At 23.0% G+C, this 26521-nt stretch overlaps 5 protein-coding genes across 10 annotated transcripts; 3 read left to right on the top strand and 2 right to left on the bottom strand.

Moving 5' to 3' along the window:
- Nucleotides 1-33: 33 nt before the first annotated feature.
- LOC112603066 (nucleolar protein 10) lies at nt 34-4447 on the top strand. The gene is made up of 15 exons (XM_025351465.1): nt 34-113; nt 175-256; nt 725-770; nt 1490-1704; nt 1775-1911; nt 2026-2247; nt 2309-2528; nt 2612-2737; nt 2822-2966; nt 3043-3203; nt 3266-3429; nt 3574-3661; nt 3726-4030; nt 4097-4190; nt 4258-4447. Exons 2-15 carry the CDS (start codon nt 206-208, stop codon nt 4402-4404), a joined length of 2121 nt encoding a protein of 706 aa, XP_025207250.1. The 5' UTR covers nt 34-113; nt 175-205; the 3' UTR covers nt 4405-4447.
- Nucleotides 4448-4513: 66 nt separating this feature from the next.
- LOC112603078 (endoplasmic reticulum-Golgi intermediate compartment protein 3) lies at nt 4514-15797 on the bottom strand. The gene is made up of 11 exons (XM_025351493.1): nt 15649-15797; nt 14503-14661; nt 14317-14436; nt 14190-14215; nt 13468-13562; nt 13139-13304; nt 12889-12946; nt 11741-11881; nt 5235-5338; nt 4983-5077; nt 4514-4911 (listed from the first exon to the last, which is right to left on the bottom strand). The coding sequence occupies exons 1-11, from the start codon at nt 15752-15754 to the stop codon at nt 4770-4772; spliced, it is 1212 nt and encodes a 403-aa protein (XP_025207278.1). The 5' UTR covers nt 15755-15797; the 3' UTR covers nt 4514-4769.
- On the top strand, nt 8194-8577 carry LOC112603079 (reactive oxygen species modulator 1). The gene is made up of 2 exons (XM_025351495.1): nt 8194-8330; nt 8399-8577. The coding sequence occupies exons 1-2, from the start codon at nt 8194-8196 to the stop codon at nt 8505-8507; spliced, it is 246 nt and encodes an 81-aa protein (XP_025207280.1). The 3' UTR covers nt 8508-8577.
- Nucleotides 15798-17391: 1594 nt separating the features above from the next.
- Nucleotides 17392-20103, top strand: LOC112603088 (membrane magnesium transporter 1). The gene is made up of 3 exons (XM_025351509.1): nt 17392-17627; nt 19670-19722; nt 19814-20103. The coding sequence occupies exons 1-3, from the start codon at nt 17552-17554 to the stop codon at nt 19997-19999; spliced, it is 315 nt and encodes a 104-aa protein (XP_025207294.1). The 5' UTR covers nt 17392-17551; the 3' UTR covers nt 20000-20103.
- Nucleotides 20104-20353: 250 nt separating this feature from the next.
- LOC112603081 (mitochondrial uncoupling protein Bmcp) lies at nt 20354-26394 on the bottom strand. Of its 6 annotated transcripts, none has more exons than XM_025351498.1 (9): nt 26062-26394; nt 24185-24450; nt 23741-23859; nt 23457-23601; nt 23104-23398; nt 22545-22663; nt 21108-21168; nt 20670-20756; nt 20354-20595 (listed from the first exon to the last, which is right to left on the bottom strand). In XM_025351498.1, the coding sequence occupies exons 3-9, from the start codon at nt 23802-23804 to the stop codon at nt 20479-20481; spliced, it is 888 nt and encodes a 295-aa protein (XP_025207283.1). In that variant the 5' UTR covers nt 23805-23859; nt 24185-24450; nt 26062-26394; the 3' UTR covers nt 20354-20478. The 6 variants fall into 6 exon arrangements, with proteins under 6 accessions (XP_025207283.1, XP_025207285.1, XP_025207284.1 ...); XM_025351500.1 differs by having other exon boundaries at nt 24185-24354; XM_025351499.1 differs by having other exon boundaries at nt 26199-26394.
- Between the last annotated feature and the right edge of the window lie 127 nt (nt 26395-26521).

Below are 26521 nucleotides of genomic sequence, written 5' to 3'. Positions count from 1 at the left end.
ATTCGTGGGTGCAGTAGATACTAGATGGTTGATAATATAATTTGTTATCAATGATTCGTAATCGATGTAAGCTGATAACATTCACATGGCCATGTGTTTGTTGTTACTTGTTAGTAAGTTGTCTCGTGAAGTCAAAAATGTATTGGAAGTCGTATGAAACTTGAATTTTTTTAGAGTACGTTAAAAACAATAATATTCTTGAGCGATGGACAGTCCATTAATTTACAATCTAAGCTGTGGAAAGTCATTGCCAGAAGTAAGTTGTCCGCTATGATATATATTTATTTGTAAATAGAAGTATTGCATTCCATTATTGTATTAATTACCTAATACACATTTGTTTAGGAATTAAAATCATGTTACTAGGTTTATTTTTATTCAATTATACCTTTTGTATTATTAAAAATGTCAACTGTGTAGTTTCGTGTTTGTCAAATTATAAACAAAATTAATTCATTTAAACACTAAACTGAATTATATTTGATTAATAGTCATACTTTCTCTGACTTCATTCTTTATCCATGAGACCATGTGCAAAAAATTATTTTTTTTAAATGTCGCTTTTAGTTTTTTAAATGTACATACTTATTTATTTGAATATATGTATCGTTTATTATTAAAAATTGTTATTTTATTATAATGTATAAAAAAATGAACAATATTTAAAATCAAAAAAAACATTTTAATTAATATAGTATAATAAATTATATAATTTTTTTTATAGTGGCTTTCCGAAAGAAAAAGAAGAACATTATTAAAAAAAAATCCTGGTAAGTTATACTTTCATTAATATCTTTAAATTATTTTGTGAAAGAAAATGTGTATACTTAAATGTACACTACTATAACCAAAATCAAATAGCATGACAGAGAATAACAAAAAAAATTTTAAATTCTCAGATTAGTTGTCCAGCAAATTTTTTATAATCATCTATAGTGATTGTCTTGAACATTATTTTAATACAAAAATAGTACCTAATACTTGTACTTTTTAATTCAAAATAAATGCATGATCTCATCAAAAGAATCTAATGATTTTTATTTATTTTTATTTAATTTTAACTGAGTTAAAACATTTTAAATAAATCAAATATACTTGTATCATTATGGCACATCAAAATAATCAGAAAAATATAATATAATTATAGCCCTAAATGTTTCTAAATATTTGATTTTTGAACTAGTTTTTGTTAACTACTGATATTAACTGCATTATAAATTTAAGTTATCTATAATAATATGGTCTTCAACATTATTGAATTCGCAATTCATTTTAATAAAATTATTAAAATAAAAGCTGATGATAAATCTTCTCACCTAAAATAACTATATTATTTACCTATAATATAGTTTTAAAATTTTATCATACATTTTAACTTTTACCTCTAAAATGTTTTGGCATTATGAATTTAATATTTTTATTTAACCATTTTACCATAATGCTGACGTTTTAAATATTTTTGTTTTGTCTCTATAAATATTTTTTTTAGAATTAAAAAGACGAATCGAGTTATTACAAGACTTTGATATGCCTGGTCTTAGCACAACGGTAAAAGTAACGCCAGATGGACAATACATTTTGGCTACTGGTATTTATAAGCCTAGAATTAAGTGTTTTGATGTCAATAATTTAGCCATGAAATTTGAAAGATGTTTTGATTCTGAAGCTGTTACTTTTGAAATACTCTCAAATGATTATAGCAAAGTAAATACATTATTGAATGTCATTATTACATATTTGTATGTCTTTAAATTTTTTTACGATTTATTTTAAGTTTGTGATCTTACAATGTGACCGTTATGTTGAATTTCATTCTCAAGAAGGACGTTATTATAGATTACGCATTCCAAAATTTGGCCAAGACATGAAATATCATTTCCCGACATGTGACTTATATATTGGAGGAAATAGGTAAATAACAATTTCAAAAATCAAAAAAATATATATTTACTAAAAAATTAGAATAATTGTGATTTAACACTTATCATTAATTTTTCAAATAATATTTTCGATACTTTTTTTCAGTTCAGATATTTATAGATTGAATTTAGATAGAGGGCAATTTTTGAATCCTTTTGTATCTAGTGCTGGTGATGAAATTAACAAATTAGCTATAAACCCTGTACATAATATGCTTTTAACTGGCACTAAGGAAGGAAAAGTTGAAGCATGGGATCCTAGAGCTCATGTCAGTATTGGAGTACTAGATTGCGCTCTAAGCTCAGTTACAAATGATACAAATATTGTGTAAGCTAAATAATAATTTTTACAGTTCAATTAAATTACTGTATATTTTTTATTTTTTAAGTGACGGATTTCCATCTATAACTGCATTGGAATTTGAAAATGCTTTAACATTAGGTGTTGGTACTGCTACAGGTCAAGTACTTTTATACGACTTGCGTTCTAACAAACCATTTAGGGTTAAAGATCATTTGTTTGGATTACCTATTAGAGATATTGCATTTCAAGATGAAAATGTATTGTCTATGGACTCATCTTCAGTGAAAATATGGAATAAGGATACTGTGAGCATTGTTAATTAATAATAACATATTAAACTTAATATATTTATAAAAAAAATAAATATTTAAAATATCCAATTATACAGGGTAAATTATTTGCTGCTATTGAATCTGGAAATGAAACTCAATTTAATAATCTCTGTGTTATTCCACAAACCGGGATGATGTTCATTGCTAATGAAAATGCAAAAATTCAAACACACTACATACCGGTTTGTTTTTTAAATATCTCGTTTTATTTTTTAAGTAATTACTTAGGTAAAACTTGACATAAAAATCAATTAATGCGTGTTTAGAGCTTAGGGCCAGCCCCAAGATGGTGTGGATTTTTAGATGCTTTAGTTGAAGAGTTAGAAGAAACCAAAAAAGAAACAGTGTATGATGATTATAAATTTGTAACTCAAAATGAACTAGAAGAACTTGGTTTATCACATTTAATTGGTAAATACATATTTAATTTTGTTGAATTATACATTTAATGAAATAAAAACATCAAATATGTGTTAATTTTTTTCAGGAACAAACTTGTTAAAAGCATATATGCACGGATATTTTGTGGATATTAGACTGTACAGAAAAGCTAAATCTGTCGCGGAACCATTTGCTTATGAAGAATATCGTAGGAAAAAGATAAGAGAAAAAATTGAATCTGAAAGAACTAATCGTGTTCAAGTTCAAGTATAAAATTTAGTAATTTAATAATTTAACTTCAAACAATGACATTATTCAAATATTTTCAGAAATTACCTCCTGTTAACAAAGAACTTGCTTTGAAATTAATTAATGATGAAAAAGAAGGAAAGAAAAATAAAAAAAATACTGTTAGCTTATTAAAAGATGATCGGTTTAAAGCATTGTTTGAAAACCCAGCTTTCCAAGTTGATACAAATGCTGAAGAATACAAGTAATTAAATATTTTCAATATTGTTAATTTGTATAAAATAAAATATATACTATTTCATTATACATTGATTATAAATTGAATTCTGTTATCTTCAGTAACAGATAAAATTATATTCTTTTTATATTATTTTCATAAAATTTATAGGTTATTGAATCCAGTTTTGAAACGATTAGATAAATCTAAACAAAAAGAAATTGAATCACAAATTCAAAAACAATTTGATCCAGTTGAAGTACATATTTTTAATTATAACTTGCTATGACACATTACAAAATATTAATAAAATTATTTTGCAGGAAGAAATTGAAGGAAAGCCTAGTTCTGAGGAAAGTAGTGATGAATATAGTTCAGACGATGATCAAAAATGGGCTAAAGAATTAAAGTCTGAGTATAGATCAGCTAAAAGAAGAAGAATAGCAAGTGAGCGTGAGGAACGTAATAAATCTGAAAAAGATAGTAATGATGACGATGATAGTGACGATAACAATTTAAGTATACAAAATGAACCTACAATTAAACCACCTAAATTTTATGAAATTAAAGAAGGAGAAGAATTTGTTGGTTCAAATAGTAATAGATTAAATTCTATTCAAAATTCTAGGTAACACATCTAATAAATTATAAAAATTATTAAAATTAAATAATTTTTATTAAATGTTTATAATAGTGCAACATTGGGTGAAAGAATGAATTCAGAAAATTTCAATTCTGTCAAAATGTTATCTAGTGGTAATCGACAGTTAACATTTTCAACACAAAAAGTATGTATTAAAAAAGTATTAATTGCTTAACTTAATTGTATTTTAATATATTTTATTGTTATTGTAGGAAAAGAAATACAAGAAAGCTGACATAGAAGCAGAGAAACACAAAAAAGAAAGACTAAGTGTAATTAGAAAGGCTCCTAAAAACTTACGTAAACCTAAGTTTTATGCTGGTCCTAAAAGCAAAACTTTTCATAAAAAAAGAAAATAAATAATTTTGTTTTTTAAAAAATAAACTACACATAGTGATGTTATTTTAATTTTTTTTATTAAATATATTCGAATACAATAATTTAGGTTATAATATTATCAGTGACATATTTTAGCTAAGTGTTTATTTTTATACTCATATTATACGTTTATATTTTGAACATAGTTTGTTAAAAAATATTATTCCTCAGTTATTAACCATAATCATGAAATTTGTCAAAAAAAAATACAATCCACTAAACAAAAATTTTCACATTTCCACTGTGTAATTAAATTGCAATAAAAAAGGCATGAAAACAACCTTTGTTAAGCCAGACGCCTAAATATTCTAAAGTATGCCACTGATATTACAAAAAGTTATTCGTTCTATTTATTAGAATTAGGTAATTGTTTCTTATGTATATTATACACCTTAGATACTTTGTACATAAATATATCAATGATCCAGAAACAAATAAAAACTCCACTGATATTGCATAAAAACTGGGTGAACAAATGACCTAATAACCTAAATTAAAGAGGACAAATAGTTAATAATTATTATATTATTTAATATACGTATACAAATTTTAAATATACCTCGGTTTTTCAGTCAACTTGATCATAATTGGTGAAAATTCATAACTGAAAAATATTCCTGGGGCCCCTGATGGACCTTTATCAAATGCCTGTACCTATAAAATTATACAAATAGTAATGTAATAAATATAATCTATAGTAATCAGTTGGTGATCATGTTTTATTCTCTTATTCTCGTTAATCAAAATAACTATTACAAAAACCTAAATATATTTTGTTTTCTATGATATCCAATACAATAAAATAATATACTTTGTGTTTGGTCACTGAAAACTGGTTAGTAGACAACGTTGATAGGTCTCTCCTTTGGTATAGAGTTGGAACAATTTTTATATAATACTGAAACATGACTGCTCCTAAAAGTAGTAAAAAAAAAATAAAGAATTTTAAAATAAGAATTATAAAAAAAACAACAAGACTAAGATTATGGTACTTTGATAAGTATTATATTAAAGAAGTTTAAAAGTTTATTCATATTTGTTAACACATTTATAGTAATAATAAAAATTCATTATAAATAAGTCATAAGCAATTATAAGAGATTTAAGTGAATTGGTAAATTTATAAGTTATACTTATGTTTTAAGAACAAATCTAACAGTGTATTATTATGTCAACATAAATAGAATTTCTATGAGCAAATTAAATTTTTTTAAATAATAATATAAAATAAATTTTTCTTTCAATGCATTATCAAAAAAAAAAGATACATACTAAAAAGTAAAAATACTTAAAGTATTATAGCTTATTAATAATTATTAATTACAAATCATAAATTGGGTAAATAGCTATTTTTTTTTAAGCTTAAAAAATAAAAGATATATAACTGAGTACCACTTTGTTGTACATCGTCAAGTGAAACTTTATTATAGATATGTTAAATTTGAATTCAATAGCATATCACTCAACTATAGCACACAACTCAATAAGCTCAGTATCATTTATTAAAATGAATGGGTGATACATAAAACTATTAGAAATCAATCATCATAGGCCCCGAAATAAACTTTTCCAGTGAGGCTCATTATTTTTTTAAAAGATTAAAAAAATTATGTTACATGAGAATACAAAAGTTATTAAATAATGTATCATTTATTTAGAATGTTAAAAATAAGATAACATAACTAATATCAAAAATAATAAACAGGATTTAGAAATTATGTATTTTAATTGATTACTATTTAAGTTTAAATATTAAATTATCATCGAATGATTAGCTATTTTAACTATATAAATATGTGTATATTCATAAGTATCAAACTTATTAGTGGCATATTTAAGAGAGCAAAACTCAACAAAAGATCCAACCTTGAGTTTCTTTTTATACATATTTCATTAAATAAAATGAAATCAATAATTACGTTAAGGTATTCATTATTAAAAATTTTAAACTTTAAAATAAAATCATAATGTTTAAACTGTTTAGTATTTTGTAAATTAAAAAAAAAAAAAATTATTAGAAGTGAGACAAACTAACAAAGCTGATCGATATTATGGTTAAATATAATAATAAATTAATATCATTTTTTTAATAGTTTTTAATAATTAATGCTAGAATTTTCTACTAAATGTTGAATTGTAAAAAATAAAAAGTATTATTATTATATTTTGACCTTACATTTATTGGTTATAAATTGTCCCTAATAATTAAATTTTAAAAGTACTTGCCAACCTGATATGGTAAACAATAGCTTAACATGTTTGTTGTTGTACTACAATTTTGAACACACAATTATGTATAGAAATAGATTTTTCCTTATGAAAAGTAAATTGATTTCTATATAACAACTCCTAATTTGAAAATACAATAGCACACCTCATGTAAATAAATGATAATTAATATTCTTAATATATTTTTATTTACATATAATTTAAATAAATATATACCAATCATTTGTTTTAATAATGTATACCTACCTAATTTTAATTTCAAATAGAATAAATGCATATTCATAATAACTTAGTTTTTAATAATTTGTTAATTAGTTATTAATCATTAATCAATCAATCACATTTGTTCATCCTAGCAGTAACGTATTTTAAGTGAGTTATGAGCACTTTTAAGCATTTATATTTTTCATACTCATAACTTACTTAAAAATTAAAATACCGTAAAAAACCAACAAAAGAACACAGATAATGTTCTTAACTAAAAGTTTGATAATAGGTCAATTCACTCAAATATCAAAACTAAAAGCACACTATTGAAACTGATGAACAAAAATTTACTATGTCGTACATGTGTAAGACGGAGACAATACATGCGGGTGAAACATCATCTTAAATGCAAGGGTGGACTGGGTCAATATATCAGACCGAGAATTATTTTTTTTGGTCATAAGCGTGTAAAAATATAATTGAGATGAAAAAACCTTTATAAAAAAAAAAATATGTTCAACATACAGATGTAAATATACACGTTACACATATAATTTATGTTTAGATGTACACATTTTAATGTGCTACCATTGATTTGATATATTCTAAAATCAATGATAATACCTGTATTAAAATTACCACTAACTTACATGCATAATAAATTACTAGGTATGTTATTATTGTACATAATAACATAATATTCACATATCCTATTTGCACTTGATTTGTCATTATAGTTTTAAATATTGGAAAGGTAGTCAATTTGACATAACCTATTGATTTTTTAATAAAATAGATTTAATATATTTTATATTTTTATTTTTTTAATGTTTGTTTGACTGTGTGTAACTGAAATTTTAACACAAAATACATAAACATTCTCTGTAATAAAGAAACTTTTGATAAAAATGTAATCGATGTTAATTCGAATTGAAATTTTGGCCAACTACCCAGCCGTTAAAGCTTTTATTCTAAGTAAAATTAAATAAAAAAAATAAATAAGAATAAGAATAAAATTTTAATTTCAAAATAATTACATTTGGCGCTTATCTTAATCACGGCGGCATAATATAGTTGTAAACTATATAATACAAACTGTACAGTGTACACACGCGCAATTATTATGAGTAACCATGATGTACATGATATGGTACACGCCATAGACATATGTCTATGGTACACGCATTATAATAATTGATAACGAAGGGTATAATGTATGATAAGATTACAAGTAAAAAAAAAAAACTGCATGGACATTTTAACAACGTACGACTGAACGAAGAGACGTTTAGATTTATATTGCTCCTGAAACTTTGAAATCGTAAAACGAAAAGATGCCGGTTCCGAGTACAAGTCTTTACGGAGGCCAAGGTAAACCATCGTGTTACGACAGAGTATCGACTTCGTTTATGATGGGAGCCACGATCGGAATAACTATTGGAATTTTATTCGGCGGTTTAGGAGGCTTGAGGTATTTTCCCTATACATTTACATTATAATTATATCGTGCATTCAAAATACGTTTATTATTCAATATAGGTCTGGGTTCAGGGGCCGAGAGCTCATTGGCAGTATGGGCAAAACTATGCTGCAGAGTGGCGGAACGTTCGGCACGTTTATGGGTGTTGGCGCTGCCCTTAGATGTTGATTTATAATTATTTATTATTAGATACATTTCTTTTTTAATACTATATTTATGTAAAATTTAATTTCTGATACCAATAAAGAATACATTTTTGTTTTAGTATATTTTAGTTTGAATGCTACCTATAATTAATTTAAATTTGGTTAAATTAAATTTGCCATTGAATTATAATAATCCTACTCATCAATGGTCTATTGAAAATATAAAAGTTGAAAGTCAAAAGTAGATAATAATTTAAATAATTAAGTAGTACAACATAAGCAAAAACAATTTAAATAGCTCTTTTACAAAAAAATTAATATTTTGTTTCTTCCACAATTTTTGCTTTTTACAACATGGGTATTTCCGTAATAATTTTCATATTTATTAAACTGAACAAATTCAGCAGTTATTTGGTATCTTTTTTCATAGTGACTATGTTATAAAATTAAAAATCTATCTACAATCCAAAATGTAAATACATGGTAATTTACAACAGGCAACAATACTAAAAATTATAAAATACTATAAGGTAAGTAAAATATTTAATTTAATTAAATATATTTTTATTAAACATTTCCTTCATTGGAACATTTATATCAGTTAATCCTATAATAATCAATATAATCAATGTCTAAGAATAAGGTTGAGGCTCCAAGGTAAATACTCATTTTTTAATACCCCTCTCTCAACAATTATGTAATTGAAGGCTGAATGTAAACTATAATATAATTAATTTTCAGTAAACAGTGGTATATTAGACTATTATATTAATAATATTAAAAATAGAACTTAGTTATACTGGTTATGTTACAAATTATATATATTTAAAAGTAAATATACATTATACATTATTACTAGGGCTCGAAGTTGTAGGAATCGAATATTTTTCTGTATGCTCTTAATTTATAGCAGACCAAGTTAGAAATCTGATCTATACAATGGAGAGTTAAAAAATTGAAAATGCATATTTTATATATTTTGTCGATTTTACACACATATTATGCATGTTTCATATTTTTCTAAAAAAATGTATTTTTTTCTTTTCTTAACATATATATTTCAATTAATATTGAATATAAAACTTAAAATTTTCAACAAAGGTATTTATTGTAACTACAAAAATACTGAAAAATATTTTTAATTATATTTTTAGCTCAATAAGATGTCAAAATGCTTACCAGTTTTAAATTTTTTCAGTTATAAACAGTCTTTATGTATATTATTATTTTATTAATTTAATAACAACATTTGACGTTTTTTTGTTTTGGAATTCAGAATAATTTTATTGCATATTTAACATAATGCATATTTTGTAATTTTTTCGAGCATATTTTGCCTTTTTTAGCTCCTATAACTACCGAACCTTAATTATTACTAAATATTTTTTTTATTGATATCCTGATTCTAAAAGCATTTAGATATTATACTTATACATTCAATAATATCATAGTATTTTTTTAATTGAACTTAATAGAAAGCTAAACTAGTTAAATTAAGTAAGAACAAAACATTGAATTTTGAAAGTTAGATCTTTCAAAAATTATGTACTCATAAATTGTTAAATTATAAATAAGGCTCGGAAGTTATTGTATTTGCATGTTGTTTTTTTTCGAACTATTAGATTTATTGCTAAGTGAGTTTGAAATTAATTTCATAATACTATGAAAAAAATATTAAAAATTTGTTGTGCATATTTAATGATTTTTTGTAGTTTTAAGAGCATACTTTTCAATTTTACTATTTATTGGAAAATATTTTATGATAAATATTATGTTTATAATACAATTTGAAAATTTGACAAAAAAAAAAATTATTTACATTGTATATTGTATATTTATTTTGAGGGTTTTTACTTGTAATTATTATTTATTATATCGTATTTTTAAAATCCCTAGTTGACATGCAATTCCATGTTTTTATTAATAAATATTTAGTACAAATTATAAAAAACATTTATATTTATGAAAATTGTAAGTAGAAAAAAAAAATAAATGCATATTTTTAAAGCATATTCATGCTATTATAAGTGCATGTGTTCATACATATCAAGTACTTTTTAAATAGATTAAGTTTTGAGCCCTAATTATAAATTATAATAAAAATAGCACTATTAAATACATTATTCTATTTTCATTAAAAAAGAACTTAAAACATTTATATTTTATACTACTGTGTAATTCTTATTAGTTATTAATTATTACACTTAAGATTGCCTATATTTATTTGTTTAAAACAGGAAGACATTTGAATACAATTTTATAATAAAACAATCAATTTTGAAATTAATGATAGAATTTGAAGGATAATTTTTTAATATTTATAGAAATATAATATTTTAACAGTATATAATCACTTATGAATACATTAAGAGTAAGTTCTCAAATCACAATTCAATTAAGTATATACCTAATAAAAATTCTATGAATGTTAATTATCATACTTAGCAAATTTTGAAGTGAATTTATTAGAAATTTGTTAAATATTGTTTGAGGTTAAAAAAATATACTTAACAATGAATAACAATATTTAAAATATCTACTAAATAAGTAAGAGACATATTTAATTAATTATCTAACAACTTTATTAATCAGTATCCAAATTATTATAATAATTTATAAATATTAAAAATGTCTAAATAAAATATTAAGAAATTCTTTATTTTATATTTATTTTATCAATTTGTATGTACCTAAGTTTAATAGTTATTTTAAAACATATTTTTTCATTATGACAGGACAAAAATCAAACACAAACATAAATTGTGTTTTTATAATTAATTTTTGAATAATTATGATTAAATATATTTTTAATAGTAAAAATAATACTTAAGAAATCAAGCAAAATACAAATAGAGAATTCTTTAATTATTATTAGAATATGTTGATTAATGTAACTTGTTACATGTTTACATATAAAAATCTAACTATGTAATATATCAAGTGTGTTAAAATTGTATTATTATTTTAATACCAAAAACTTCTCAAATAATAAAATCTAATCGAAATAAAAAAAAATAAAAAGGTATCACTACCAAACCAAGTGAATTTTCTAAAAATTGTAAATACTTAGTGTACTCCTTTTCGAGTATATATTTAATAATTGGAAAAATAATCTATTGTGAGTTTATTATTTTTTAACTTATTAGAACTGATGCATTTTTATTTAAAGCTAAAATAATATTTAAATTTAAAATTAATAATTGAACCAATGAATTATTCTTTTTTTTTTTTTTTTAGTATAAAAATATAATTTACCTTCTTCAGCAATTGATTCAGTTGAGTCCAACGGATTATCACCATGACTTTTAATTGATTCTAATTTTTGACCAAATGATAAATGTCTTATAATGTGAGTTGTATTAAAAGATGAAGATGAAAATGGATGTACATCATGAACTAAAACATAAAATGCAAATTTAATAAAATAATTAAAAGTAACTATAACATCAATATAAAATATGACAAAAAAGTTATTTAAAATTATGTAATAACTAATAGCCATTATAAAGAAATATACTTAAAAAAAAAAACTTATAAAAATATAATCTATTCATTATAATATAATAATTCATAAATTAATTTTAAATACATTTTTGTTTTTATTATTAATATGAAAAAAATAGTGATATAATAAAAGTATTTGTACATAATATTTAAATAAACACGATAAAAATGTTTTTCTTACAAATCATTCATTTTTTTAACAAAATATCAATATTTATGACACAAATGTAAATCTTATCACCATCTCTCTTTAAATCAATTTTTTTCTATATAGCAACTCTTATTTTTCATTCTTGAAAATAATTTATTATTTTACTTAACAAATAAATAGATACAGTGTATGAACAGTCAACAGAATAATTAAAAATTAGTTATATATTCAATTTTAAATGTTGACTAATTAACTATAGCGGATTTGGTCAAATACTTTGTGGTTTAACTATCTTCGAAAATTTCAATAATGTGGTATTACAACTGTAAATTCCTATTAAATTTCTTTCTAGATAAAAAGAGTCAATAATATTTTAAAAAAAATTATTGGATTTTGTGGCGACGTAGGTAAAAGCTTTGTTATGAAATAAATATACACATTTTAGTTTTCAGTATTTTGCTTATAAATGTACTCTCATAAAAAAAAAAATTTAATATTATATTTTATTATTTTATCACAATCAGCAATAGTCAAATAATATTATGATTAATAATAGTTCATAAATCTTGAGGCCTGTAGATTCATAACACAAATACAACCGGAGGCATGGCCAAAACACCAGGCCAACATTACATATTAAGTCTAGTATTTCATTTACTATACTATTAATAACTTACATATTTATAAATAACCATTTAATAACTTAACTGTTCAAATATCAATATGAAACTGTTAAAATTATACTTACCATGCATATGGTTAAACGAAAAACTCATTCCTGGAGCAATATGAAAACTTCCACTAACCTAAAATATAATTATCAAAATAAAAATCAATTGTCTCGAATAATTTATCCATTCTTTATTAATATATAAAGAAATCAATTATAATTTACTTAACCAAGTAATATTTTTTAATTAAAGAATGTTGTATTTATTATATGATTCTGATTCATATTTAATAATAAAATCAGCAATTTTTAAGTTTTCATTACTTACCCTATTTACTAGTAATGTACCATATAGTTGACAACCTTCCTTAAATGCATTGTCATACATTTCATTTTGAGATGATTGATTCTTACATTGTTCTATACTAAAAGGACGGAAATCCCAATTTTTCAATTTATAAGCTCTTTTAACGTCATCACATGTATTACAACATCTAAACAACAAATATTTTTAAATAATAATTCTTACATAAAATCAAATGTTTTAAATTCTAGGTGGCGGAATCTTAAAATAACCTACTATAATAAGACAGAAATAAATACAATATAAACATTAAATTAAATTTTAGTGAGATTAACAAAATATTTAATACTTACGGAATAGTTGAACTTTCAGCTCCATAACAGCTTCCACAAAGCGCTGCAGTATTATTAGAATTATCTGTTTCATTTGATTTTTCCATAGATGTAGACTAAAAAAAAATGTATAATATACTATATGAACTTGATATAAAAATAAATAAATTTAAATGTGGTTTTGTTTAATCTTTTCTTTTTTTTGCTCTACTTGACTGGAGAATGCTTTCAATTTTAACATGATCACCAAAACAATCATGAACAGATACCATATTATATTGAAAATGTTGTGTATTAAATCAAAAATATTTACTTAAAAAATAAAAATATTTTACTTGCATATATTGTCTCAATCTTACTAATGCAAAACAAGGCAAATTTATTTTAAACTTTAAAATGTTCATAATTTGTTTCAAAATAAAATCTTATAAAGAACCCAATATATCATTCCTACTTAAAAATTAATATTGATTCAACTCACTATTTTATTCAAAGCAACAGAGTAAAACAAATTATTTCAAACATTAAATTTGCCATGTTATATCCTAGTTTTCAAAGACAACATAATAAATATAAGGCATAAAGTCATCTTAATCACATAAAATTATATTAAATATACTTCAATATACTTCTTTAAAAATATCTTAATCATTATACATTATAACATGGTAAAAGATACATTAGATTTTTTATAATATTTTTAGATACTAAAGAAATTAAAATACCTTAAATAAATAACTTACATTAAATGTTTTTTTACTGCCAACATCTACAACAAATATTTATGAAATGTTAATACTAAATAACAAATATTAAAATGTTCAACTAACCTAATAGATATAACCATCAATAATTTAAACCTAATCTTACCATCAGATTTTTTTGGATCACTAATTGGTTGTCCTTCTAAATTTAATCTTCGTTTATAAATATTATGATCAACCTGCAGATGTGTTTCACCTGAATTATCAACTGCATCTAAAACAAGAACTAAAAAAAAAAAATATTTTTAAATATATAAGTAAATATTATTCAAATGATTAAGTAAATACATACAATCACAAGATATTTTAGGAACAACAATATCAAAATTTATTTGTAACTTTTTATTTCGTGATGTGTCAACAAAAAGTTCTTCAGTGGGAGTGTTGTCAAGATATTCGACTAAATTTGACACCATCAAAAAAACAATGGTTAGAAAACAAACCAAAGAAACTAAAAAAAAAATAAATACAATTTAATTATTCACTATTTTAATACATTATCTTAGTCAAGTATAATGAATTTAATGTGTACTATGTCATTAACTGTATTAAAATCATTTTGAATTTTAATAGGCTTTTTATAAGAACTTTTGAAGTGTCAAAAAAATACAAATTTGTTTACAATGTTAGATTAGTATTTTATTATAATTGTAATATCTTATAACGATATACAATTTAATATTAACTATTAAGTATTATTCTTTATTCTTTGTACATATTATACTAAGAAATAATACAGGACTTAACACATTAAATACACACTTGAAATACATATCAATATTCAATAAGTACATCAATAAGTTTTAATCAATTTTACATTCAGTAAATAATATTTGATTTATAAACACTTGAAAATGTAAACAAAAAAATATAAATGATAGCAAACTAAAACTCAACAAATTTAAAATTAACTAATTAATTATATATTGATAAACAAATTTAATTACCATTTAGGCTTTATAAAAATAATTTTAACTAAAAACAATGATTTTTTTTTTAAATTACATTTCTTTAATAAAATATTTGTAATATATCAGTAACCATGTACATGACTATTGAAACATATAAATTATATAACGACTTTGTATTCAATTCTTTTAAACTTATACATTGTTAGATCATCTTATTCAATTTATAACAAATAAATCTATGAATATTTTTTAATTATGTAAAAATACATTAAAAAAAACAAATATAACGATATTTTGAACACAAACATTTGTAAAATATAAACATATTTTAATTTAACTTTAACCAAATCATTTAATGTAAAATGTAACACAATTATAACTATTAATTACTAAAAAAATATTATTACAGATGGTAGAATGTATAAATAAAATATAGCATTACAATTATATGGTGTATATCTACACTAATATTCAACTATGATGCCATATTAAATATTATAATATCCACGTTAAAAACCATTTTTTACCAATTCCACCCCATACAGTTTTTATTTGAACTTCTTCTAATGGTTTAGCAAATGCATCAAATTGTTTCAATGTATTCATACAAAAAAAACTTTTCTTTGAAGACATTATGTTATTTTTTTAACTAGACGATAGTATTAGTAATTAAACGATGAATATTATTTTATTTATAAACACGTCAACTAAACTAAAACTATAAAAAAAAAATTATATAAATATTAGAAAAATATAATTTATCATTACGACTACATTCTGTGTTATCAGCTTGTACACAAAATTTTAAAATGTTATTAGTGATAATAATGATTAAATATTATTGTTATCAATAATATTAATACTTGGAGAATGGAGATTTTGAGTGGTAAAATTATTGGTTTATAGCCATATGCGTTTTTTTTACCCATAAATCCTTTTAAAAAATCTACAACATTTTAATAACAGTGGAATCTATCAGGTTGTTTGAGTATTCGTTGGTTGTTAAGAAATATTTATAATCATCATTCCATTATACACTTATGTATAGATTGTAAATATACTTTATTTTTAATAAAAAATAAAAAAATCATCATTCATCACATATTTTTACATTAAAACGGCGTTGCCGTCATATTATCTCTTAATGATTTGGTTAACAGTCCGTTTTTGTTTATAAACATAATATCGCATTTGTATATTTTGCAATTCAAACATTTTTTGTTTCATTTTTCATACAGTCCAGTCCTTTCGAAGTCAGTACTCAGTTCTATATAAATCTATTTTATCACTTCAGTCAACTTCGTATTTCGTATGTTTCTCATTTAGTAAATAAGCAAGCTTTTTTACAACTTTGAATTTATCATAAAATGTCCTATGCTTTGGAATCTGTGAAGGATACATAAAGTTTTTAAGTACATGGAATTTTATTTCATTTTGTTGGTCTTAGTAGTTTGAACTATTGCATCTAGTTATGTGATATTATATACAAGTACCTAGATACTATAACGATCATCTACAAAACTTCCACTGTGGAGTATGAGCACAAACAACGCAATATGAGTAACTACATGTTACTTATTATTGCGAAGTTTGATTTAAGGTAATCTGCTCTTTTGTTAAGGTTGACAACAAAGGATGGATCTACTAAAGCGAATATGGTATCCTAAACTTCTGTAAGCTGAAGTGATACATCTCAAACTTCATATGTATGTCGTGTTTCTATGTTCTCTAAAATCTTTGTTTTAAGTCAATGGAGAGAAATAATGTATTCATTGACCATTAAGGCTAATAACATAGCGTCAAAAAAAAAATTAGTTAATTTTCACTGTAAGTACTATTTTTTAGAACTATTATTGTTTATTGATTCAATTTTTTTTTTTTTTTTTATTATTATTATTTTTATTGGATGATTGAAATTTTACTCAAGGATAATTATAAAATAAGACAATAAGAATATTAGGTAGCTATAATACATCACTTATCGCTTAACTATTTAACGTCAAACGGTATTCTTAAACAATTCAACTATTTGGGAAACAAGAAAAATAAATACCTCATAATGTCAAAATGATGAAAAGGAATTTTAAAGTATTTGAGTGTTAAAGATTTTAATGTTTATAAAATACCTACCTATTTAGTAAATAATAATATTATTATCATTTTTTAAGAAATCTTTCATTATACCCGTAATCATTGCTGCTGATAGTGTTATCTACAACCGCTGTTCACGCTTTGAAAACCATTCATGGTTCCTCCCGAGTTCACTGACAGTAGATAAGAGCATTTAATGGCTATCAAAATATTGATTCTGTGGTCGGCTTCAATGTAAATTTTATGAACTTTTACACATTATAGTCGACATTTCTTGCATCTAGCTTCGGTGTTTTAATACAATATCTTAAGGATTTCCTGTTACCTAACTTCACTGACATGTTTAATTTGTACAGGCAAATATTCGTTGTAGGCATACTATCGTTACTACATGCAGCGTATTCAGCAGCGCAGCGTAAGTGTATATCAATTATATTATACTACAACTGCGAAATTTACAAGAATTCTTCAATCATGTGAAAAATATTTAAATCAATACTACTACAATTTTTGTATCTATAATTCATCTCTTTAATCACAATTAATACTAATTTTAACCGAACCTTAACCATTGTTAATTACAAATACCTAGATTTTTTTGTTTAACATTTATAAAGTCATTATTATGATTACGATTTAAAATTACTTTTTATTATCATTGATAATTAACTAAATAGTGTATTCAAGCACCAAATATTTAATAATCTTAAAAATTTACTTATGTACGTACTCTTATATCGAGTATGTTCTTTAACGATTTTTATTAAATTAAAAAAAAAAAAATGGTAGAAAAGTGGGAAGAGCAACACATTAGACGTTGATTTTATTACTGTTTAATGGGTGTTTAATTTGAATTCAATAATATATCTTTGTATACAAAAAACCATACTGAACATTTATATTTTTAAATTATAACAAAATAATTAATATCGTTAAAATAAGTAATTTCTTACAAATTTTTTTTCAAATGCCTATAAATAATAGTTATGTTTCTATATTAAATTTAACTAAAAAATTCCAAGTTTTATATGACTATAAATAACTGAAAAAATAAAAAATATTTTAAATAATGTATAGAAAGTTATTACATAAACTTTTGATGAAAATTTCAAGTATCTACGGTTATTCATTTTTTAAATTTATTAAAGAAATTAATTTTATCAAGAACTGGTTTAGCATAAACATTCTCATTATTTTTCTTCTTTTTCTCCTGATTATCAAGTAAATTATTTGAATGAAGCATTTTTACTGTCAAACAGTGATGTTAGATCAAAATAAAATAGATTGTAATCAACTTATTACTTCACTTAGAATCTAAAAATTTTAATTTGCCTTACACACTTTCGTGTCTATTTTTAAAAACAGTTATTTGTTATTTACTCTCCAGACTCCAATATTACTTTTAAGTAAAATTTAATAAGACTATTTTTATTAGAATGGATTATTCCATTAATAATTAGTTGTATATATTATTATTTTTACTATAGTTCTACATAGGCTGATATTTTTTTTTTTAAAAGTTACGAGCATTGTAAATTGTAGTGCCAGTAATATGTTTTATTGTCTTGTAATATTTTCAATTATCATTCTATAATAAGACATTTCATTATAAAAATTTAAATGTATTATACATAATTTTTAAATGATTATTATTGTACATACATATTCAAATTAAAACATACTTATGTAATCATGATTAAATAACAAGTTATACAATATTGAGAAAAAACTGTCAACTGTCTACAAACTCACCTTTGGTTTTAGTATTGTTTTAGTATTTAACTCTCGCCCATTTATCTTGACTAACTAAAAGTTTAAAATTTTAGATTTTAATAAATAAAATGATTAAATTCTTGTTGAATTATCAATTTAAAGAAAAATTGTATTTTATGTCTTTTAGCTAACTACTAAAATTAATTGGAATTCAAATAAAATATATATAAAAAGAAAAGTACTGCCTTGTTACTTAAAATACTAATTAAATTAATAGTTTACTAAAATATAATGGCTTTATCAGTCTTGTTTTAAAAACCATTAGCTCATTATTGTTTCATTATGTGTTTAAATGTTTAATCAGGGGTGGCCAACTTTAATGATTTTGCGGACCACTTTGAAAAATACATTACGATCCCGTGGGCCATTTATTTTTTTATTTTTTATTAAAATTGGTTAAGTAGTTGTGTTGACATTTCAGCAGGTCACATATAAAATTATATAAGTATTAACAAAAAAAAAAAAAAATATAAAATTTATTAACATAGATAATATATAATAGTTTTAATTTATTTATCTCACTAATTAATGATTTGATAAATCTCGCGAGTTGGCCATCCCTGAGGTTTAATGATTGTCATACAACCAAACAATATAATTGTATTAATTTAATTTACTTTAAGTTTTGATTTATTTTTGCTTCTACACATGAAATAACAAATATTATTTTATTTAAATATACAGATCGATCTTATTTACGAATAACCGAACAAGAATTTGATGGATTACCATTTGATGTAAGCCATAAAATCAATTAAATATTGAATTACCCAACAATTATTGATGTAATTTATTAATTTGTTTCATATCATAATTGTTTGGTTTTAGATATTTGTGCAAGGTGTAGTTAGCCTTTTCATGTCAATGTATGGAATATTATACTTAGCAGGAGATTTTAAAGAAGTGAGAGCAATCGAAGAATTGGAATGTAAGACATGGGAAACATTACACAACACACCAGCATTTTATATATTTAATCACCGAGGTAAAACTTTGTTTTCCAATAAGTTTTAATTGATTGATGAAAATCCAAGAAACTGGGAATATTATATTTTCCAGTATCAAAAGCTGATAATGGTTTTTTTTTTTTTATTTTGGTATTTATTTATTATGTTGTGTACAGAATTTAATTAAACAATATTATATTCATACTTTATTTTTAAATGTATTCGCTGTTATTTCATTCAATTATAATATACTTAAATTAAATTGTGAATAATTAAAACATAATTGAAAACAGGTAATGTTTTTATTTCCACTATAAATGATTTTGTATGGATGTTCACAATTTTATAATAAGTAAAATGAATTAAATGTAAAAATACATAAAGTGTCATAATAAATTCAAATATTTCATTAATTTCTCAGAATTTGTCTTTTATTATTTTTATATTACAATTAAAATATGAAACACTCATATATTAAATAGATGATAACAATTAAGTTTAACTCAATGGATACTCTATATTATTTAAATTCAATAGGCTTAAAACTTAGATTGTTTTCAGTCTTTCATAAATCACAAAAAATATTATGTTCCAAGGTCCCATTCGAACAAAAGTGGGAATAAAACCCTTGTACAGTGCCAGAACTCCTTCATACTTCACAGTCTAAAACATAACATTAATAAAAAGATACATAACAATCAAACATTGTTTCTATTTACTTAACATAAGGAACATACTTTTATTAAACAATCAATACTTCCTTTGTAGATGTGCTGTTGAACAGCCTGAGTATTTCTATTATATTTCTGGTTCATCAGTCTAGTCTAAAATGTAAATTAATCTATCATTAATACAGTTAAATCAGATTTAAAAACATAAATGTATTATTAACATTTTATTTTGGATTGTATTATTTTATAAGCAATTATTATAAACCACCAGAATAGCAAAGTAGTTTTCAAAATATTCAACACAATTTGAATGCATTTTAAATTGGTAAAGTATATAACAAATTAAAGTGTTAACTAATAAAATTAGTGATCGTGGCTTTGATAATAGTGTTTATATATAACAATTAATAACAATTGCAATATATAACTAATCATATAATATAATATAACTAAAAATATATTTAATAAATCAATATCAATAAACTAAAATTAATCAATAGTTACCCTTATAACATCAATAGGATTAGATGCAACAGCACTTCCAAAACTAGCTATAAGACTTGAACTGAAAATTTTTAAAACATTTTTTTTAATCGTTAACAAAAAATATTTAGCTAAAACAATCTAATATAAGCATAATATAAATGAACTATTTAAGTATGCTGACCGCCGGATTGCATAAACAATTACTAAACATCTTATGAATCAATAGTAAGCCAATAACCCCTAATTAAAATCTAACTATGTTTAGATTGGTGAATAAACCAAAAACAGAAAGCACAGCCTCACAAAACTTACTAAGTTACACATTTTAGATGATTATTTTTATGTATAAAAATGAAATAAATTATTTAAAAAAAAAATATTTATAAATAATTGTATACCTAACATTTATGATATTATTAAATGAAACATATTTTAGTCAAAGGTAACATTTTTAGATGGAATTATTTAGCGCCAGTTCGATTCAATCGACGTATTTTTGTATCGATTTTATAGGCATATTTTTCTATTTACATACTAATTATTGCACGTTTCTAAATACATTTAATTTTTGTTTATATTGTATCAATATATTTTGGATTTTTTTTTTTATTAATCTTATTTAAGTTCCATAACTAAAGCTATTAGTTTTGGATAGGAACAGTAGGTTTTTGTGTAGGATTGGAACATGTGTGTGTGTGTGCCATAGATTCGTCACTAAACACCCAAGTGGTTACCCATCCGAGAACTAGAGATGCTGGCCAATGCTTGACCTCAGAACACATTAGTGACTGAGGCCAACTACCATGCAACTCCAGGCCACAAATTTTAAATATTTTTTATTATTATCACCACATTGCTTTTAGATGAGTTACATAACATATTGTTTAATATATTTTAATTTTTAAATAATTTTGATGAACTAATTTATAATACTGATAATTGCGTCAATGATATTATAAACTGGTCTATCGAAATAGAATATGCAGTAAATACTGATTTACCCAAAAACATCTATATACAACAAAATCATGTTATTAATAATGCCCCTCAATTTTTTACATGACACTCATCATGAAAAATTTGTTTTCAAATTACATATTCTTTCTATAATTTTTATTTGTTAAAAATAAAATTCTTGCATAAAAAAGTTAAACATAATTTAGGGGCCCTCATGATAGATCTTATTTAATTTTATTGAACCATTAAATTAATTAATTTCTCATGCAATGGGGCATTAGACTAATGAAAAATAAAAACTATACTTTTTATATTTATTCATTTTTAGTTTCACTTTAAATTTTAAAATAATCCATTAATTTATTGTCTGATTACATTCTAATAGAAGATATGATTAAATTTTTTATTTGATATACAACTTAAGAAGTACATAATCAACATCTAAATGTATTCTCATTCAATTGGCATTAATAACTATTATAAATTAAATTAACTTACATTAAGTGATTGAATATATGATTTCCAAAAACTTCCATCAACTTGTCTTTACAATAATCATATACTGGCAATTCAACAGCTGCAATAATTGCAGCTCGTTGTGACGTTGGTCCGACTCCCTATTAAAATAAATGTTATTCATTAATCATTGATATTTTATTTTTTAACTATTTAAAGTGTACCATATAAGTATTAGGCTTTAAAATTAAAACTAAGAAAAAATATTTATTCAAAAATCAGTTATAATTCTATGATTGATTATTAGTATTTTGTTCTATTTTAAAAATATAAGCCTAATCTTTAAATCGAGCAATACTTTAAAACATATGTAATTTAAATGAACACTCAGTAATTAAATTAGATGTCCAATTTTTTATAAATAAACATAATATATCTTATACATTTTTTTACTTTTAAAGTCAAACTAATCACCTATGGTGATTTATATTAGTATATGGCTGTATCAGTTATGATAAAAAAATATAAAAATTGGGTGTAACAGCTCTAAATATACTTAATATTGGCCACCTTTTTTACACTTTAAACACTAAATACAAACCTTCCATAAACCTTTGATTCCTTCATGTACATAAATGTAACGAAAACATTTAAAAACGTTAGTATTTAAAAAAATTCCCGTTTTATCTCGACCCAAAGCCTGAAGTCTGACTTTAAGCACATCAGTAGGATTAGCAATAGATGCTGATATTATTCCAGCGCATATAGCACACCCAAAATTTACAGCTACATCTTCGGTCACTTGTAGATATTCATTAGTTGCTTGTTTTAATGTATAATATGTTCCGAATTTAATTGAACCATATGTAGATTGACGGATTAAAGCAGGACTAATTCTGTAATAGAAGATTTTATTATTATTATTATTTGTAAATGACGAAAATAAATAAATACCCAGAATAAAGCGATAAGAAACCTTCTTGCTTATAAATTTGACAAAAAGCATCGACCATTCCACGGTATTTAATTTTATTGAACTGTCCATCCAATTGCCCCTGAACTTGCAGTCTAGTCTTGGTTGTATCAATAGGAAAAGTACCTTACAAAATAATACAAACAGACAATTATAAGCAATTTAATGTGTATAAAAATATTAAATTTTTTTGATAAAACAAATATACATTTTGTATTACTTTCTATATTATGTTATTATACTGTGAATATTGATAATAACTTACTAAATTCAGCAATACAGGATGATAGACCACCATACACAAATAGTGGCCACTCTCTTTTTTCCATCACACTAAAAATAATGATCAAAATATTTTTCTTCTAGAACAAATGCTGTTTAAACCTAATATAAATATAAAACATATTTTTATAAATATTTTATAACAATTTGAATAATTAAAAGGGCTTAGAAATAATACAAATAAATGATAGCTTAAAAAAAAACTAATTAAAATTTTTCACATTGAATAAAATATAGAATAGTAAGCAAAAAAACTATTAATTTCACAAATAATGTATTTCAACACTATCAAATCTTAATAGTACTCTTATAAGTTAAAATCACAAAAAAATATTAATATTTAATATTCAAATAGCTTTAAATTTTAAATTTAAGAGTAAGTTATGAGTATGCATAATATTAAAATTTAAAAATGCTCACAACTCACTTAGGATTAAAATATCGACGTCCTCTTATTGATTGTTTTGATTACAAATCTAATCATATTATACAACGCTATATTTGCAGTGTCTACGACCCATATATAACCTTTTATATTTAATGATGAAGACATGTTTATTTCACGAGTTTCTTTGAAAATAAAGCTAAACAGCCGTTCTGATGTTTTCATAAAATAAAGATGCTTATTTGAGCACATAATCATATATAAAATAAAGTTTTTCACATATTTCTGCACTCAGATGTGGGCATTAACTATTTAAAAAGTTAAATTTAAGTTATTTATTTTTTAACTTTTTAACTTAACTAGTTAGTTTATTTTATAATCAACTTATGAACTTAGGGAGTTTAATTGACAGTTGAAATAACTTAACTTTTGCAGTTGATAATAGAAATTTTTAATAAAATTATGAACTATAAATTGTATTGTTTTAATGTTATATGACCTTCAATTTCTATAATATATAAAAATAATAATATTTGTTAAATTATTAATTTGAGATGTGTATAGTTTAAATTAATAAATAATATATAATTTAACATAAAAGGGTATTTACACTGTACAATATACATTATGATAAAAGTTCAATAAAATAGTATTTTATAATTTATTTAATTAGAAAGACATAAAGACATAGTCATTCTTTATGCGATTTACATACTAATTTAAAAAAATAAATTAACTTTTTTTAAACTGAGTGAAGTTAATATTTTTTTCTATATTAAATTTTAACCTATCAATCTTGTGTTCTTTTAACTGAACTTAACATGAATTAATTATTTTCATTAATTTTCCCACCTTGACTACACTAATGAACCGTGTGGGTTTTTTTTTCAAGTAAGTAAAATAAATACATATTTGTATTACAGAAATTACAATGTTTACATCTTTAAATATTACCTAAAAATTAGTTATTATACTTAGAAAGTAGGACGATATTAGTTTTTAGGTAATTATCATGCTATTTATAATATTATTAATAAATAAAGTTTAAGTATAATACATGTTAAATGTTTATTACTTAATTTTTAAGTCAAAATAAACAAATAAAATTAATTATAAATTGATGACACTTGGTGTTTTGTAAAAAAAACCAATTGTTAAATGTGTTAAGTGATCATTAATTTTATCAATAATAAAAATGATAGATGTAGAAGTAATGCCCATCTAACTAAATAACATAATTTACTAATTTACTTAAAATAAGAAATAAGAATTTAGTTTAACAGTAAATATTATCATTCAAATACCCCTTCCCACTAAAAAAAATAAAAGATTGTTATATTATTCATAACTCAACTAATCAAAAAAAATTTATTTCAAAAAAGTGTATATTTTTCCAGATTTTTTTACTTTGAAGTTATTGCATACCTACAAATTCAAGTTTAGTTTTACCCAACGAAAAACAATTTTTTTATATTGGTCAGTGTTTTACTAACAATTCTTATTTTGTCTTGTGTTTGCAATAGTTTTAATCTTTTAAAACCTTCCAAAATTAATAAAAAAACATTCCCGATGCCAATTGGAGTTGCTACACATAATTTAAATATTTCTATATTATAACAATAACTACTAAAACAATGAAATTAAAATTATCTATAAGAATAAAAATGTGTTTAAAGCCATAATATAACAACAAAAAAAGAAATCTCCTTAGTTAACCTTACAAAATATTATGCTTTATGAATTCATTTCAACTTATTACTTTATTAAATCACATTTTAACTGAACATTATCTGTAGAGTATGAATAGATAGGCGTGAATAAGTGCACCAAATGGCTTGTATAAAACATGATCTCAACCAAAAAATTAGGTAAGCAGGTTTATGTCATAAGAAATTTGTAGGTAGACCACTAAGCATTACCAGTAAGTTTCTCTGCGGTTTTCGACATTAATATTATGTGTTCACAATCCGTTTATCGAAGCAATATCTCATTTAAACGACAGTAGTTGGAAAAAATAACTGTAAGCAATAAGATAGAGTAGATAGACGATAGTTACCTTTAACCGTTATACTCAATCTACTGTTTTGTTCGGTATAATAGAATATAACATACTACAGTAATAAATATTAAATAGACGGTTTCGTCGTTGATCTAACACAACAATTCTTTGGTTGTTTCATAAGAATAAAAATTAGTATTAAAATCGGAAGTCGGAATCGGAACGGCCGGTACTCGGGTACTTTAGATAACGAATAAACTGATAACGAGATATGCACCAGTGTACGCAGACATTATTGTTATAGATAATAATATACATACATGGAAATATTTTCATTTTGGCATTATCTCATAAGTCATAACTGTAGGCATAATGACGTT

This window comes from Melanaphis sacchari, unplaced genomic scaffold (genome assembly GCF_002803265.2).
Source record: "Melanaphis sacchari strain LSU unplaced genomic scaffold, SCAv2.0 Contig95_pilon_pilon, whole genome shotgun sequence".
Taxonomy (NCBI): domain Eukaryota; kingdom Metazoa; phylum Arthropoda; class Insecta; order Hemiptera; family Aphididae; genus Melanaphis; species Melanaphis sacchari.
This window is presented reverse-complemented; position numbering and strand designations above follow the sequence as displayed.

Excerpts from the sequence above, each read along its gene's own strand:
- LOC112603066 (XM_025351465.1), top strand. The coding sequence starts at position 206 with ATGGACAGTCCATTAATTTACAATCTAAGCTGTGGAAAGTCATTGCCA. Across the intron at positions 2,967-3,042 it reads TGGTTTATCACATTTAATTG|GAACAAACTTGTTAAAAGCA; the intron begins GTAAATACATAT and ends AATTTTTTTCAG. Across the intron at positions 3,662-3,725 it reads AACAATTTGATCCAGTTGAA|GAAGAAATTGAAGGAAAGCC; the intron begins GTACATATTTTT and ends ATTATTTTGCAG.
- LOC112603079 (XM_025351495.1), top strand. The coding sequence starts at position 8,194 with ATGCCGGTTCCGAGTACAAGTCTTTACGGAGGCCAAGGTAAACCATCG. Across the intron at positions 8,331-8,398 it reads GGCGGTTTAGGAGGCTTGAG|GTCTGGGTTCAGGGGCCGAG; the intron begins GTATTTTCCCTA and ends TATTCAATATAG.
- LOC112603078 (XM_025351493.1), bottom strand. The coding sequence starts at position 15,754 with ATGTCTTCAAAGAAAAGTTTTTTTTGTATGAATACATTGAAACAATTT. Across the intron at positions 13,563-14,189 it reads GCAGTAAAAAAACATTTAAT|TCTACATCTATGGAAAAATC; the intron begins GTAAGTTATTTA and ends ATTTTTTTTTAG. Across the intron at positions 4,912-4,982 it reads AAGTTGACTGAAAAACCGAG|GTTATTAGGTCATTTGTTCA; the intron begins GTATATTTAAAA and ends TCTTTAATTTAG.
- LOC112603088 (XM_025351509.1), top strand. The coding sequence starts at position 17,552 with ATGTTTAATTTGTACAGGCAAATATTCGTTGTAGGCATACTATCGTTA. Across the intron at positions 17,628-19,669 it reads AGCGTATTCAGCAGCGCAGC|ATCGATCTTATTTACGAATA; the intron begins GTAAGTGTATAT and ends TTAAATATACAG. Across the intron at positions 19,723-19,813 it reads TTGATGGATTACCATTTGAT|ATATTTGTGCAAGGTGTAGT; the intron begins GTAAGCCATAAA and ends GTTTGGTTTTAG.
- LOC112603081 (XM_025351498.1), bottom strand. The coding sequence starts at position 23,804 with ATGGAAAAAAGAGAGTGGCCACTATTTGTGTATGGTGGTCTATCATCC. Across the intron at positions 23,399-23,456 it reads TTCTTATCGCTTTATTCTGG|AATTAGTCCTGCTTTAATCC; the intron begins GTATTTATTTAT and ends CTTCTATTACAG. Across the intron at positions 22,664-23,103 it reads GAATCAAAGGTTTATGGAAG|GGAGTCGGACCAACGTCACA; the intron begins GTTTGTATTTAG and ends TTATTTTAATAG.